General features: G+C 43.4%; 1 protein-coding gene across 1 annotated transcript in view; it reads right to left on the reverse strand.

The window, feature by feature from the left end:
- Window positions 1-2,338: 2,338 nt before the first annotated feature.
- LOC126268302 (phospholipid phosphatase 5) overlaps window positions 2,339-18,033 on the reverse strand; it is a 45,034-nt gene continuing 29,339 nt past the window's right edge. The window contains exons 6-7 of the mRNA XM_049973899.1: window positions 5,375-5,597; window positions 2,339-5,177 (exon numbers count right to left, since the gene is read on the reverse strand). Coding sequence (XP_049829856.1) covers window positions 5,413-5,597 — 185 coding nt within the window. The 3' untranslated portion in view covers window positions 2,339-5,177; window positions 5,375-5,412. The remainder of the gene's footprint in view (window positions 5,178-5,374; window positions 5,598-18,033) is intronic.

Genomic DNA, 18,033 nt, shown 5'->3' on the forward strand with positions numbered 1-18,033 from the left:
TGTGCCAGCTTCAAACCAAAGAGGATGCATACAGAAGTAAAGAGGTGTATAGTATAAAGATGTAGGATGGAAAGATGCATGAATGGCTAAAGAGGAAAGGGAAAGAGGAGAAGACTGAAAAGTAAATGGGAGTGAGGTTGTTTAACGTAGGTTTAGTCCAGGGGGATGGCGGGATGAAAGGATGTGCTGGAGTGCAAGTTCCCATCTCCGCAGTTCAGAGGGACTGGTGTTGGGTGGGAGAAGCCAAATGGCACATACAGTGTAGCAGGTTCCTAGGTCCCTAGAATTATGCTGGAGGGCATGCTCCGCTACTGGGTATTGGACATCTCCTAGGCGGACAGTTCGTCTGTGTCCGTTCATGCGCTCAGCCAGTTTAGTTGTTGTCATACCGATGTAAAAGGCTGTGCAGTGCAGGCATGTCAGCTGATAAATGACATGTGTAGTCTCACACGTGGCCCTTCCTTGAATTGTGTATGTTTTCCTAGTAGCGGGGCTGGAGTAGGTGGTTGTGGGGGGATGCATGGGGCAGGTTTTGCAGCGGGGTCGGTTACAGGGGTAGGAACCGCTGGGTAGAGAAGGTAGTCTGGGAATATTGCAGGGTTTAACAAGGATGTTACGGAGGTTAGGGGGACGACGAAAGGCAACTCTGGGTGGTGTGGGGAGAATTTTGTCAAGGGATGATCTCATTTCAGGGGTTGACTTGAGAAAGTCATATCCCTGGCGGAGTAATTTATTGATGTATTCGAGGCCAGGATAATATTGGGTGACAAGGGGGATGCTTCTGTGTGGTCTGAGGGTAGGAATATTGTTGTTGGACGGGGAGGAATGTATTGCTCGGGAGATCTGTTTGTGGACAAGGTCTGCAGGATAGTTGCGGGAGAGGAAAGCACTGGTCAGGTTATTGGTGTAATTGTTGAGGGATTCGTCACTGGAGCAGATACGTTTGCCACGAATACCTAGGCTGTAGGGAAGGGAGCGTTTGATGTGGAATGGATGGCAGCTATCAAAGTGAAGGTACTGTTGTTTGTTGGTGGGTTTGATATGGACAGAGGTGTGGATGTGAGCTTCAACAAGATGAAGGTCAACATCCAGGAAGGTGGCTTTGGTTTTGGAGAAGGACCAGGTGAAATTCAGATTCGAAAAGGAGTTGAGGTTATGGAGAAAATTAAGGAGTGTTTCTTCACCATGAGTCCAGACCACAAAGATGTCATCTATAAACCTATACCAGGCCAGGGGAAGCAGCTGTTGGGTCTTCAGGAAAGCCTCCTCCATGCGGCCCATGAAGAGGTTGGCATAGGATGGAGCCATCCTGGTTCCCATGGCAGTTCCCCTGATTTGTTTGTAGGTCTGGTCTTCAAAAGTGAAGTAATTATGGGTGAGGATGAAGTTGGTAAGTGCGATAAGGAACGAGGTTTTTGGAAGATACCCTGCAATATTCCCAGACTACCTTCTCTACCCAGCGGTTCCTACCCCTGTAACCGACCCCGCTGCAAAACCTGCCCCATGCATCCCCCCACAACCACCTACTCCAGCCCCGCTACTAGGAAAACATACACAATTCAAGGAAGGGCCACGTGTGAGACTACACATGTCATTTATCAGCTGACATGCCTGCACTGCACAGCCTTTTACATCGGTATGACAACAACTAAACTGGCTGAGCGCATGAACGGACACAGACGAACTGTCCGCCTAGGAGATGTCCAATACCCAGTAGCGGAGCATGCCCTCCAGCATAATTCTAGGGACCTAGGAACCTGCTACACTGTATGTGCCATTTGGCTTCTCCCACCCAACACCAGTCCCTCTGAACTGCGGAGATGGGAACTTGCACTCCAGCACATCCTTTCATCCCGCCATCCCCCTGGACTAAACCTACGTTAAACAACCTCACTCCCATTTACTTTTCAGTCTTCTCCTCTTTCCCTTTCCTCTTTAGCCATTCATGCATCTTTCCATCCTACATCTTTATACTATACACCTCTTTACTTCTGTATGCATCCTCTTTGGTTTGAAGCTGGCACAGTACCTGCAGTAGAATATCTTTGGCTTCCCTCTGACAACCATGCCTCCATCCTTGCTACCTTCCCTGTTTTCCTTTCCCTGTTGCTTCATAACCTGGGTTGTGAGTAACTAAATCCACTTTCCCTTCTTCCCTTTCTTTCCCCTCTCTCCTCCCTGATGAAGGAACATTTATTCCGAAAGCTAGGAGCTTAAATTTTCGGTTGTTTTTTGTGTCTCTATCGGCTGTACTGAGCTGAGGTAAGTACTGGCCAGCCCCTCTATCTCTTTGTTAGTAATTGTTTCACATCTTTATATGAGATTTTCCATTAATTAGTTATAAATATTATAAATATTTCTGTAATATCATATACACCATTTACATCACACAAAATCACAAATGGAAATTAATACAGAACTCAATACAATAATAAATGAAAAGCTACAATTATTGATATCATAGGTGCATTATCTCTTATTTACCTGACAGTCAGACTTATACAAAACATGGCATAGAGATTCATGGACTTTTATCAAGATATGTAACAATCAGTTACTAAGCATCTTATTCAACAGATCACTGTACAGTATAACACTGCAGAACTCAAACTGTGTGACGCTCTACACATGCCTGTACACAATTCCAGTTTTTACAAGCTTAGTAGATCTATCGTGTATCAGCAATTACATTTTTACCCAAACAATTGATGTTACATTTCAGCTCTAAGTGGTTTTAACTTCCTCTTCCTGTCTTCAGCACATGTTTTTGTTTCATCCTCTGTGTATCAGGCACCTGAAGAAAGGGGCCTTGGTTACCAAAACTGATCACTGTATAAATCTCTATCTATTACAATCTTCACTTTTGTGACTAAATCATGTCTAAACTAAATGTTCCAGATTTTAATCCTTTGATATGTGGCCCTGTTTAAAAATTCAATATCAACTTCATTTAACAGCAAGCATTTCAGACTTTTTAAACCAAAGATTGTCTTTTTGGAGAATACACCATGAAACATACCACGTGAAGACATGTCAACAATGTATTTTATTCACCGTATTGCTCATAATGAGCTACGGTTGCTTGGTGGATGAAGTACAGCTTAAGCTAGCTTTTCAATCTGATCTCTGTCAAAAACCGTATAGCTCCCTTCCAGCACAACCAAGAAAAAGTTTATAGGTTCATATGCTTCTAATTGTCCTTAGGTGTGCAGTACAGTTTGAGACATTCTCAAGTTTCATCCTTCATACAAATGTTTAATTAGAACACAAGCAAAACAGAAATTTTCACAACTGTGAAAAAAAGACAGAAAGAAGGTAAAATACAGAATATGCAGATTATTGCTAAATAATATCTCAAAAAGACAATTTTCATCTCTGTGAGGGCATCATCTCTTAGAACGTTTGTATCCTTCCTTACATGTAGTGAAATATGAAAACTAGTTCCTCCGTATCTTTGCCTCCCATTTTATCATGTATCTGACAGAATAGTTCACTAATATACAGAATATTTCACTAATATATGAATAAAATGATGGTCATCATGTCGCAAATATTTTTTTTTTCGTGTTCTTTGTACTATTTGAACAGAGAAACACTTCTGTAATGAAAGGCATATTTCATTTTTCTGTTCCTCCCTCTATAAATTTCATTACTGCAGGACTAGGGTGTCAAGATAAAGAATGCTGCAGAAAGACTGACATATCCACAGATTCAAGGTTGTTAATGGATGACATATTTTACTTCTGGTTAAGTGTTTGCTGTGCTCATCATACCTGAAATATTAGATAGGGAGCGTCTGCAGAGTTTGAAATGGAAAAAAGAGAGGCTGTGGGAGATTGAAGTAATGAGACAATCTGCAATGCATCCCTGGGTGGAGCAACTGAAAGAGGACTGCCCACAAAATATGTATCTAGATGATGAACCTGTTTCAAGATTGCAACTGAGATACAGTCCTAACAAAACAAAAATCTCGCATTACGTTTCACCAAAGTGAAAAATTATATGACAACACCTAATAACTGCAAAAAGAAAATTTAATTGAGAAAACAGAACAATTACCCTAAGAAAAAGATATTGTCTGCAGTTTCACAATCATCATTACTCGTGACAAGTGTTTGTCATTTCTTAAGTCACTTTACTTATTTGCTATCAATGCCATACATTTGAATAATAATAATAATAATGATGATGCACTAAAATGCATCTATAAACAATCCAGCTATGTAACTGGAAATTTTATCTCCTTGTGAAGAAGTTAATACAGTCGAAAGCTGAGTAGAAAGACGATCGCTTTTCCCATGTTACTTCACCCTATATTCACAAGAGATCGTATAATATGAAGGATTCAGCAATGTTTCATTTTAAACAGTGCTCCTTTACTTGTGAGTTTTAAGGTTAGAAACATTCTGAAAATTACCTCACAACATATTAATTCAAATCTAGCCACGACTGGACAGGAATCAACAGTGACAGTGAAAACTGGCAATGTGATCCTTCTTTTGGAGGATTCAGAGGAGTTAATGAAACTTGAATCAAGACACCTAAGACAGGTATTTAATATAATTATAAAACAACTTTTGGTCAACCAGCTAAACTGCATTTTATATCTGAAACCCTAACTGTTGCCTTTTGTGTTGTGTGCTGCCTCAATGATGGTGCAATCTTTCATCTTGATACATTTGGTTTTTCAGTCTGTTGTCCCCCCACCACCATCTTAATTTACTCAACTCATCCATCAACTTTTATTCCCAATCCAATCCAATCTTAACTTTCAGTACCTTTTCTTGCAGAAGCTACAAGAAAATAAAAAATATATAGATAAATTGAAGAAACAAAGGAAACAACAACTTGAATATTAGAATAAAGGAAATCTATGAGAAAACAACTTCCAGCGCACATTCAAGAGAATAAAAGGTGAGTATGTCACTAAATATTGATTCATGATTCATTGATTCATGATTAAAGATTGTCATTGCTGAGATTTGTACAAATTCTTCCACTGCAACACAAGCCTGATGTTTTGCTGAATTTCACACAGAATCTATTTCTATTACTTTGTTAGAATTGCTTCTTCATCCAAATCCCATGAGTGGTTCAGCCTCCTAATGCTTTCAGGTGTCAATTTCAAACTTTCTGGGATAAATGCAGAACTTTGTTTCGCAAAAACATATTAGAACCTGTAAAGACAGAGGAAAGGTTAAAAACTGCAAAATGATTTACAAACTGAAACTGTTTCCTCAGTAACGAATACAAAAGTTAAAACAACAATTTAAATAACGATATAATACTCAAATACTTGACATATTATAAATGGCATATTTCTTCAGTACAAAATTCCTAATTTTTTTACCACAAAAACTGTTAGTAGCATTACCTTGCAGTTTAAATCCATATGTGAAGAAGATTTCAAGTTTATATCCATTTGACTTGTTCCTCAGGAGGACGTGGCTGTCCTGTACTGCGAACAGCATCAAGCTCCAAGTATGGAATAATACCAACATAAGGTCTGTGGGCATGGAGTGAGTCTAAACTTGGGTAATACTGTCGATAGCAAAGGTATGATATTGACAGACCCAAGAGAGAGCCACACAACACATCTGTAAAAAATAAAATAAAACATAGTTAACTCCAGATACTTCCTTCTATTGTACCAGTTTAGAAACAGAAACCTACAAATAATCATAACTAGCTGTATTTCACTAAGCACTTGCAGTAAAAGCAAAAATTTTTCTCAAAATTATAAACATATACAGGGTTATTCTAAATGATCACAAAATTTTATATTTATTCAAGTACAAATCCAAAAATGAAGAAGCTTTACACCAATGAAAAGAGGAAGTTTCGAAGTTTTTTTCCCTTAATGTTTGATATCCATTTAATAAATTTGATAATTTGTAATTAATTAGTTCTTGTAATTATTTAATAATTAGAAATGTTATAAATGTTCAATGTGGCCACCACTGGGTGCACAGCAAACATCGACACAGTAACCAAACTCGTCCCGCACATGCGAAAGCGTACATGCTGTTACTGAGTGGACAGCAGCAGTGATCTGTTTCCACATATTGATCAGAGTGATTGGTAGCGGTGAGATGTAAACAACTTCCATCACATAACTCCATAAGAAATAGTCGCAGGGCGTGAGATCAAGGGATCTTGGTGGTCAGAAGTGCACAGCCAGGTCCTCAAGTCCCCTGCAACCAACCCAGCGCTGAGGAAAGGAGTCATTCAAAAGCCTGATGCATCATGGTGCCAATGGGGTGGAGCTACACCTCATTGGAAAATGAAGTCCTGGGAATCTTCCATAACTTGAGGGAACAGCCATTGTTCCAACATGTCCAGGTATGTGATTAGCATTACAGATCTTTCCGCAAAGAAAAATGGTCCATAAACCTTTGTACAGGATATGGCACAGAACACGCTGATCTTCGGTGAGTCTCCTTCGTGTTGCAATGGTGACTGTGGTTGGTTGGTTTGTGGGATTAAAGGGACCAGACTGCTATGGTCAACAGTCCCTATTTCCAAAAACTAAAAACACCCACAGAGAATAAAAATCGAACAACAGAAAAGACGGCAGACGACACAGGACGAGAGACACAGACACAGATCAGACAAAACGAATTAAAATCACACAGTGTGTTGGTGGTTGGCCGACCATAGAGAAAAAAGAAAAAGCCAACAACCACAAAATATATTAAAAACTCAGTATAAAAGCAAAGGCCAGAATCAACACTAAATAAAGATAAATACTTAGAGCAAATGATAAAAGCCCCCTGCCCAAATAAAACGCAAAACTAAACCTGCCATAGCAGAGTCATCAGTTAAAAGGGCAGGGAGCGTATCAGGCAGCACAAACGTCTGCCGGAGCATAGTTAAAAGTGGACAGGACAACAAAATGTGGACCACCGTCAAAGCCGACCCGAATCGACAGAGAGGCGGGTCCTCATGCCGCAGTAAATGGCTGTGTGTCACGCAGGTGTGGCCAATGCGGAGCCGGCAAAGGACTACTGAGTCCCTGCGAGTGGCTCGCAGGGATGACCGCCACACAGTCATCATCTCCTTGACGGCATGGAGTTTGTTAGGGATGGTCAGACCGCGCCATTCAGCGTCCCATAGCGTGAAAACTTTGCAGTCTAAGACCGTTCGCAAATCAGTCTCCAGGAGGCTAATGTCCAGGGTTGGTTCACCGGTGGCCTGTTTGACCAGGCGGTCAACATGTTCATTGCCCGGCATACTGACATGACCAGGGGCCCACACAAAGACCACAGAGCGCCTGCAATGGGCAAGAGTATGCAGGGACTCCTGGATAGCCGTCACCAGTCGAGAGCGAGGGAAACACTGGTCGATAGCTTGTAAACTGCTCTGTGAGTCGCTACAGATAACGAAGGACTCACCTGAGCAGGAGCGGATATACTCTAGGGCACGAAAGATGGTGACCAGCTCAACAATAAAAACGCTGCAGCCAGCCAGCAAGGACTGTTGTTCGTAATGGTTCCCTAGAGTTATAGCATAACCGACCTGACCAGCAACCATCGAACCGTCAGTGTATACAATCCCAGAGCCCTGATGCGTGGCTAGGATGAAATAAAAGTGGCGGTGGAAGGCCTCTGGAGGGACTGAGTACTTCGGTCCCTGTGCCAAGTCGAGCCGAAAGCAAGGGCGAGGAACACACCACGGGGGTGTAAGCAAAGGGGCTCGGAAAGGAGATGAAACAGGGAAAATCCCAAGAACGGAGAGAAGCTCTTTGATGCGGACCGTGATTGTACAACCTGACCGGGGCCGACATTCTGGCAGATGGATGACCGATTGCGGGAACAGAAGACGATAATTTGATGCCTGGGCAAGCTAAAAACATGGGCAGCATACGCGGCCATTAAACAGTGGCGCCGTAACTGCATTGGAGGGACACCTGCCTCCACAAGTAAGCTGTTCACAGGGCTGGTCCGGAAAGCACCAGTGACAAGGCATATCCTGCTGTGAAGGATTGGGTCCAGCACCCGCAACGCCGAAGGGGATGCTGAGCCATAAGCCAGGCTTCCATAATCCAGACGAGACTGGATTAATGCCTGGTAGAACCGTAAGAGGGTAGATCAGTCGGCGCCCCAGCTGGTGTGGCTCAAGCATCACAGAGCATTTAGATACTGCCAACACATCTGCTTAAGCTTCCGAATATGACGCAGCCAAGTCAACCGGGCATCAAAAACCACACCCAAAAATCTATGTGACTCCACACACAGCAAGAAGTTTGCGGCAGCTCTGGGTGAACAGTGCGTCACCGGCAGAAATGCAGAACGCAGGTCTTGGCTGCCGAAAACTGGAAGCCATGCGCTACAGCCCAAGACTGTGCCTTGCAGATAGTGCCCTGCAGCTGACGTTCAGCAGCTGCAATGAAAATAGAGCTATAGTAAAGGCTGGAGTCAGCATACAAGGACGATGAGACAGACGTTCCCACTGCTGCAGCGTGCCCGTTAATTGCTATTAAAAACAGGCAGACACTTAAAACCGATCCCTGTGGCACCCCATTCTCCTGAACTCGGGAGGAACTAAGAGAGGCCGCGACTTGCACACGGAAGGTACGATGCGACAGAAAATTGCGTAAGAAAATCGGCAGCGGACCCCGAAGACCACAATCATAAAGTGTAGAAAGGATGTGGTGGCGCCACGTCGTATCATACGCCTTCCGCATGTCAAAGAAGACAGCGACGAGGTGCTGACGGCGGGCAGACTCCAGGCTCACCAGATTGTCAGCGGCAGAGCGGCCTTTTTTGGAACCCACCCTGAGACGGAGCCGGGAGGCCCTTAGACTCAAGTACCCAACTCAATCGCCGGCTCACCATCCGTTCGAGCAGCTTGCAAAGAACGTTGATGAGGCTAATGAGGCGGTAGCTGCCCACCTCCAAAGGGTTCTTGCCAGGTTTCAAAACGGGGGTGACAATGCTTTCCCACCATTACAACAGAAACACACCCTTGATCCAAATATGGTTGTGAAGGTCGAGGAGGCATCGCTTGCAGTCCACTGAAAGGTGTTTCAGCATCTGACAGTGGATGCGATCTGGCCCAGGAGCGGTATCAGGGCAAGTGGCTAGGGCATTGTGAAATTCCCACTCACTGAATGGTACATTGTAGGTTTCAGGATGGTGGGTGTGAAAAGAAAGGCTCCGACATTCCATCTGCTCTTTAATGGAGCGGAAGGCCAGTGGGTAATTCACAGAAGTGGAACTCAGAGCAAAATGCTCTTCCAAGCAGTTGGCAATGACATTGGAGTCACTACAAACCGCTCCATTCAGTGAGAGCGCAGGGACGCTGACAGGGGTCCGATAGCCATAGAGGCGTTGAATCTTGGCCCATACCTACAATGGAGAGACATGGAGGCCACTGGTGGACACGTACCGCTCCCAGCACTCCTGCATGTGTTGGCGAATGATGCAGCGGGCCCGCGCGGGAAGCCATTTAAAGGCGACGAGGTTTTCTGAGGATGGACGCCGCTTGTGACACTCGAGCGACCGCCGGCGATCTTTAATCACCTCAGCAATCTCAGGCGACCACCAAGGCACAGTCCGCAGCAGAGGACAGTAACGATGCCGGTGGTGACAGAGTGCACCACCACATCAATGGCGTTATTAGAAAGAGGCTCAATAGCGGCAATGGAGGAGAACAAATCCCACTCAGCCTTATTCATAGCCCACCTGCAAGGGCGCCCAGAAGAGTGACACTGTGGCAGTGACAGAAAGATCAGAAAGTGGTCACAACCACACATGTCATCATGCACACTCCATTGGACAGAAGGTAAGAGGCTAGGGCTGCAGTTCGAAAGGTCAATGGCGGAGTATGTGCCATGCGCCACACTGAAATGTGTGAAGGCACCATTGTTTAAAAGGGACAGGTTGAGCAGTGCCAATACATTCTCAATGATGGCATCTCAACCTGTTGCCACTGACCCACCCCACAGACGGTTATGGGTTTTGAAGTCGCCCAGTAACAAGAAAGGTGGCGGTAATTGGGCGATCAGCGCAGCCAGGACGTGCTGTGAGACATCACCATCCGGTGTAAGATACAGACTGCAGACAGTAACAGCCTGTGGCGCCCACACCCAAACAACAACAGCCTCTAAAGGTGTTTGTAGAGGGACAGACTCGCTGTGAAGAGAGTGAAGGACATAGATGCAGACGCCACCAGACATCCTTTCATAAGCTGCCTGGTTCTTATAATAACCCCGATAGCCACAGAGGGCAGGGGTTCGCATCGCTGGAAACCAAGTTTCCTGAAGAGCAATGCAGAAGAAAGGGTGAAGGCTGATAAGTTGTCGGAGCTCAGCTAGATGATGGAAGAAACCTCTGCAGTTCCACTGGAGGATGATATTGTCCATGACTCAGAAAGGCGTGAAGGGACTGGGAAGGTAGATTACGTCACTGGGTCACCTGCTGCCTCCGATTGAGCACCTATGCCAGTGCTATCCATGGTGGCTGAGGGATCGGCATAATCGAGGTCCTCAGCAGACGCCAGAAACTCTACCTCGTCCTCAGACGCAGAGCTGGAAGGTTGCTGTGGGACGGGTGCCACCGCGAGTTCCTTAGGCTTAGAGCTCTTCTTGGATTTCTCACGCTGCTCCTTGGGTTTCACTGGCTGGGAGGGCTTCACCGATTCAGTCTCCGGGACAGAGGAGGATCGTGAAGCCCTACAACCAGCTAATTGTGGGCACTTACGCCACTGTCGGTCGTCAGCCTTCCCACTTGTGGAAACCTGGGAAGGGAGGGACCTAAGGGACCCCTTGTGAGTGTGAGAAGTCGAAGAAGTTGGACACTTCTGCAGCTTAGAAGTGGGGACGGATGTCCCCGATGTGTGGGGGTTGTTGCTCCCGAGGTAGGTGATGCAGGAGCAACAGGGGGGACAATGCCCCCCATGGGCAAGGGGGCATGTGGAGTTGTATGGCTCTGTGATTGGACTGGAATATGCTGAACTGATGGGGCTAACACGGTTGTCGTTGCAGCAGCATAGGAGGAAGTCATTCGTACCGGATGTAGTTGTTCATATTTCCACTTGGCCTCAGTATAGGTCAGTTGGTCCAGGGTCTTATATTCCATGATTTTGCGCTCTTTCTGTAAGATCCTGCAGTCTGGCGAGCAAGGTGAATGGTGCTCTCTGCAGTTGACACAGATGGGAGGCGGGGCACATGGAGTATTGGGATGTGATGGGCGTCCGCAATCTCGACATGTGAGGCTGGAAGTGCAGCGGGAAGACATGTGGCCGAACTTCCAGCACTTAAAGCACCGCATCGGGGGAGGGATATAGGGCTTGACGTCACATCGGTAGACCATCACTTTGAGCTTCTCCGGTGATGTATCACCCTCAAAGGCCAAGATGAAGGCACCGGTTGCTACCTGATTGTCCCTCGGACGCCAATGAATGTGCCGGACAAAATGGACACCTCGATGCTCTAAGTTGGCGCGCAGCTCGTCATCAGACTGAAAAAGTAGGTCCCTATGGAAAATAATACCCTGGGCCATATTTAAACTCTTATGTGGTGTCACAAGTAAGTAACCTGTGTGACTGAACAGAGGATGCCGTTTTTATCAAAACTGACCCAGAGTGCATTTTGGACAAGCCCTCCACCTCCCCAAACTTGTCCTCTAAATGCTCTACAAAGAACTGAGGCTTCATGGATACAAAGGATTCCCCATCAGCTCTGGTACAGATGAGATACCTGGGCCAATACGTCTCACTTTCATTCATTGCCTTTCGTTCCTCCCATGATGTGGCCAGGGAGGGGAACGATTTGGGGTCATAAACATTAGCCCTCAAACGCTTAGAGACTGCTGGTGGCTGGCCACCAGCAATAGAAGATGTGCCACGCTTCATTGCATGTCATCCACCCTGATGCCACCTACTCCGACCAAGGGGCCTCTCCATGGGTGCCACACAGCCACAGCATGGGCCACCTGGCAGGATGGTCATTGCCAGGAGTTCTGATGCCCCAGGGAGATGGGCATATACTCCTTGGCATACATGGGGAGCAAACGGCACAGGCATCAGCAGAGCGATTCCTGTGTTGTCAGGGGGCTACAACCAACAAGGTACATGGCGGCCCCACCACAATGGACTGGCTACCGTGCTGGATATTAGGTGCAATAAAGTCCACGATAGTTGCCTCCGCAAAAAGCAATACGGCACAGTGCATAATGGAAATTGCACCCAGGAATGCATTCTCACCCAAGATATGGAGAATGAGCGGGACGGCAATGCGACGACAGTAAAGCTGGCTAGAGGTCTCAATGCACGATGGACAAAATGCACCATGTAAGGCGCCCTTCCCCAATCGGCTAGCTCTTCGGAAGAATTTTGAGATATGGAGGTCAAACCCGACAGAGGACCATCACATAAGTCCGAAATGTTTGAGACTCCTTTTAGTCGCCTTTTATGACAGGCAGGAATACCACGGGCCTATTCTTACCCGCAATGGTGACTGTGAATTTTTCCAAATCCCAAATGCGAGCATTATGTCTGTTGACTTTTCCACTAAGGTGGAACGTCACTTCATCGATAAAAATTACACACTGTAGAAATGCGCCATACTCCATCTTTACTAGCACATAACCACAAAATGCAATACGCTCCTCTTTGTCAGTGGGGTTGAGAGCCTGCGCAAGTTATAATCGGTAGAGCTTGTACAGCAAATGCCATTCAGAATTTTCCATACAGTTGGCACTGGGGTCTTCCAAGTTCTCGCCTGGCTCTATTGGTAGACATACTGGGACTACGCACAAAACTTCCTTGAATCTGCCCGACATCATCCTCTGGCCCACACGGTCAGCCTGTGCTACTTTCCGTTGCACACAATCCCAGTCTGTTTAAATTGCTTAAACCAACAGCTAATTATTTTGTGAGTTGGTAGTTGAATACCAAAGTTGGTACAAAATGCCTACTGCACTGAAATTTGCAACTCACCTTTCATGAACTCAAGAAGGCAGAAAACCCTGAAGAAGTAAAATTGCTACAAGAAGGAAAGGATCTGAAACGAAAAATCTAAAAAATACAAGACAGAAATGCAAGTTAAAGTCATGTCAAATATAAAAAAACAGGTTAAGCTAACAAATTGTATTGCAACAAGGACAACAGATTTTGCCATTGAAGATAGAAAAGACAAAGAAAAAGTATATAAAGAAAGCAGTGATAATGTAGATAATCTTAGGTATATGGCAGGTGATTAAATATTTAATGATCAAGAATTGCTTCATTTTGCAAGAAATTAACTGTATGCAGGTGATCGTATTTTAGTAACTTTTTTTTTAAATAAACGGAACTAATTGAATAGCATGTGAAAATTTTTCAGCGAAGATGACTGCAGGAATGAGCACAAGATGCAATTTCATGTTTTATCAGATATTCCCATACATTCGTAGCCATTTTACGTCAAGCTTATGATATGAATGAGAAGAACACCCCTCTCCAATTACCAAAAGCAGCACTTTCTTTAGCTGCTACTAGTATATTTAAACATTTGTGTTTTACTGTGGATTTTTGTATTTATAATGCGAAGTAGCATATTAAACCCTTGTTAAAGTAAAAATCAATTGTCTATCATAAATACTTATCCATGTTAATGACAATACAATGACAGAAAAAAAACACAACACCAAGTAATGGTTGTGTGACAAACAAAGTTGGTAGGCATGTTTCTGAAAGATTCTCTCTCTTCAAATGTTATGCCAGTCACGTAAGAGTGGCACTGATAGTGCTACTATGGAAGTAAATCAGATCTGCTTTAAGTAAGTGCTGTAATGGTAGTGAGTATTAGTTACCTTTGAGATTGGAGATGGTGATTTGATGTTAGTCAAGAATGCCTTTAAGGCGACAAAGGCATCATTATCAACAAATGGTTCAAATGGCTCTGAGCACTATGGGACTTAACTTCTGAGGTCATCAGTCCCCTAGAACTTAGAACTACTTAAACCTAACTAAACTAATGACATCACACACATCCATGCCCGAGGCATGATTTGAACCTGCAACCGTAGCAGTCGTGCAGTTCCAGACTGTAGCACCTAGAACAGCTCGGCCACTTCAGGCAGCTTATTATCAACACCTCACCGAGTTCCAATGAGGTCGTGTAAAGACTTGGCAGGAATGTAGCCACTGTACATGATTTCTGGCAGTGGTGATCACAGGAATGTACAGCCACAAGAAGACCGGGCACCAGACAGCCGCATGGCACTACAGAGAGTATTCGGCGTATGGCTCTGACGCATCATACTGCATCTGTGGCAGCAATTTGAGCAGCAGTTGGCACCCTGGTGACACAACAAACTGTTAAGTCTGTTACTTCAACAACAGCTCTGGGCCAGATGCCTTACAGCACACATTCCACTGACCTCAAACCACGGTGATCTGTGAATTCAGTGGCGAAAAGCAAGAACTCATTGGAGAGCACAGTGAAGATCTCCTGTGTTTTCTGATGAAAGCAGGTTTTGAGTTGGTGCCAGTGATGGCCATAGGTTGTCAAGGAGGCGGCCAGTTGAGGGCCTGCAACCAACCTGACACTGTGCAATGCAGGAACATTCTCGTGGTATGCAAACCGACTACAAATTTGTATGTCAACCCGGTGATTTGACCTCTTGTGCTGCCATTCGTGAACAGCATTCCAGAGTGTGTTTTTGCCCACATACAACTGTTGTAACTCAACATGCTCTACAGAGTGTCGACATCTTACCTTGGACTGCTTGACCACCAGATGTCTCCAATCGAGCACGTAGAAGACATCATCAGATGACAACTCCTCCAGCATAATCCACAAATGGCATCAGCTGCCCCTGTATTGACCTACCAAGTGCAACAGGTATGGAACTCCATCCCACAAACTGACATCTGGCACCAATACAGCGCAATGCATGGATGTTAGCATGCTTGCGACAACATTCCGATGGTTATATTGGTTATTAATGTACCAGCATTTCACATTCGCAACCACTTATCTCGTGTTTACATTAACCTGTGATCATGCAATGTTAATCACTCAAATATGTTATCTAGACAAATATATTCCGGAAATTTCATTACTCTATATTAATTATTTTTTGGTATTGTGTTTTTTTCCCTATTCACTGTACATTATGGTAGTTCACTAGAAATAAAACTTTCTGTAATATTTATTTATGTTTGTTCTTGCATTTCGTAAGTGATTCCAAGTACATTATGCATGCTTCAAGATAAAAGATACAAGATGCAGTGACTGAGGATTCAACAGTGTCATGTAAGATTCCTTACTAGTGTGCAGTTAAAAAAATATTCAAAACTATTTAAGAAATAATAATGTTTTATTTACAGTTTTCTAATTATTTTTTGAGTGTATCAAATCAACTGCCTTAACTACAACCATTTACATGTAGACTAATGCAACAAGAATTGAGATTTTGCAGCTTTTTGCCCTCAACAACCAAATAAATCACAGTAGCTGTCCATTTAAAACAAGACAAAGATCCTATGTGTACATTACAAAAGCTGCAAACTGGACATTCTAGAGGACCAACAAATCTTCATAAACAAAATAATGTAAGCACAGCATTTGCTTGATGAAATAAAATACACTGGAGTTCCCAATACTTCCAGCAAACTTCTGTTTCAAGAATCCTACCCACTGCAAGTTCCTATTTCATTATCTTTCATTACTTCGAAAATCAATTCATGTCTCTCTCTCTCTCTCTCTCTCTCTCTCTCTCTCTCTCTCTCTCTCTCTAAACAGGATCATAAAGTGATAGTGGGAGAGGCTCAGAATAGTCTTGGTAGTGATAAGGCATATGATATAGGTGGTGACTTGGGCAGGACCACTAGTCAAACTTGGGCCACTGATGATCAATGTGTACAGCTGTTCCAGCATTACAATCAACCCCATCTTGACAGTATTGTGAGCTGAGTTCATATGGGACCTGATAGGGTGCTGATGACTGTTGACAAGACACACATTTTGGTGATGATAGTCGGGCTATACTGGACACTAGTCTGGGAAGGGGTGGTCAGTGATCCTAATAAGTGACAACACAGCAGGTGGACCTGTCTTGTTCAGGCCAAATTTCAGTGATAATGTGCAGACGAGCTAGACATTTTTAGTACAAAATCAGGTACAACACATCCCTGCTAGAGGACATTAAAAATGGAAGTTTATTCATTAAATGAGAAATGCAGATCAGAAGGTGCTGCAAGCTTATTTTATCAAAATATTACATGAATTAAAGGTAAAATATGTGAATTGCTAATAGATCTTAACTCGTTACTTATTTGTATACCAGAACATCATTTACATGGTGAAGAAATATAAAGCCTTTCTTTGGAGAGGTACATCTTATATGATTTCCATGCTAGCAGTTCACTGTGGAAGGGAGGGATGGCCATTTACCCCGAGTGGAACGTTTTATTCAAAAGAGCTGACATATCAAAACACTGTAAAGAGCAAATATTTGAATAGTATGCAAAAAGAGTTTAACTTTCAAACAAAAAACCCTTTAATTATCAGCCTCAGAGGATCCTCCAGTGCTGACTTCAAGGTTTCCCCTCTCCAAACTTGTCTCTGTAAGTAATTGTAGGAGAAGCTGCCTTAAGTTGCATAGGAAGTTTAATCTATTTTGGCCTAGCTTACGGGGTCACTGCAGGACCCCCTTAGTATCAGTTAATGTTTTGAAATTCGCCACAGACAGTATACCTCCCAACTAGAGTTCAGGGACAGTAGAATGAACACAAACAATATCTTTACAAATTGTTCTCTAGTTGAAGGATACAGTGTGAGGAAAATTAGTAATGGAATGTCAGATCATGATGTGCAGGCAGTAATACTGAAAGGAATGAAGGCAGAATCATATTACAAATAAGTGAATCTCACTTGCAAGAGATCTCACATGCAACATAAACACTTAAAGCCAATCTCGAAGGGGAACTTCGCAAGAGGTATACAACACAGGCAACTTGAATGACAAACATTCTTACTTTCTTTGTTAGCTCTTTGCTATTGAAACCTTGCAGGCAGATATGTAGTAAAGAGCCCCATAATGGAATTTCACAACTGACAACACTACAAAGTAATGCGGAATATCATCAGACAGGTTAAAATAATGCACTCCACCAAAATAATAGAAAGCTCCCAGAACAAAATTAAATATATATTTTTTCAACTGTGGAAAAAGGCATCAGGACAGAAATTGGGTGTTTAACATATTATACCTTTCTTATGCAAGAATGAAACTGTTAGAGATCCAGCTGAGTTGCGCAAAATAATTAATGAGCACTGTGTCAACAGTACATCGGTTAAATCAAAATTTTACTGGTACCGGTAAATACATAGAACTCCTGAAAGCTGGTGTTCTGAGTCAACTACCTCACAAGCAGCTACATGGAACAAGCAAAGATGAGGCTGAATCAATTATTAGATTAGGAGATGGTAAAATTTCAAGTAGTATTATGAAAATCACTGTAACATAACTTAATTCTGTAGTCAGTTACTTACCTGTGCATTGTGTCTTTCAGGTATGGTCAACTTCCTAACAGACTGAAATACTCTTTGGTGAAACCACTTTATAAAAACAGTAAAAAGAGAGAACATAGACAACTACTGGTTAATAGCTTAGTTTCAGGAAAGCAGTATCCACAGAAAATCGAATTTATTATTTTGTGTGTGACACACTGTCAGGGCTAAAATGATAGGTTGAGGCTACTCAGTATTTTTTATTTTAACAAAAGCATTTGACTACACAAATTATGTGTTACTTTTCAAAAGTTGAAACTTTATATGATTAGCAAAAAGAGTTTAACAATGGTTCAACTCATATGTGGAAAGCAAGAAGCAGAACTTTGTCCTTCAGTGAAAAAAAATGGGAAGATGTTTCAATCTGACTGGGGTCATATAAAGTGGGGGGGAATGAGGAATTTGGGGGGAGGGGGAGTGCCATAGGGTTCTAGCCTGGATAGATCACTTTTTTTGGTAGATATCAACAATCTTTCGCTAAACAGGATAGGTGAATCAAAAATTTCTCTCTTTGTGGTCGACAGGTAAAA

This window comes from Schistocerca gregaria, chromosome 1 (genome assembly GCF_023897955.1).
Source record: "Schistocerca gregaria isolate iqSchGreg1 chromosome 1, iqSchGreg1.2, whole genome shotgun sequence".
NCBI lineage: Eukaryota > Metazoa > Arthropoda > Insecta > Orthoptera > Acrididae > Schistocerca > Schistocerca gregaria.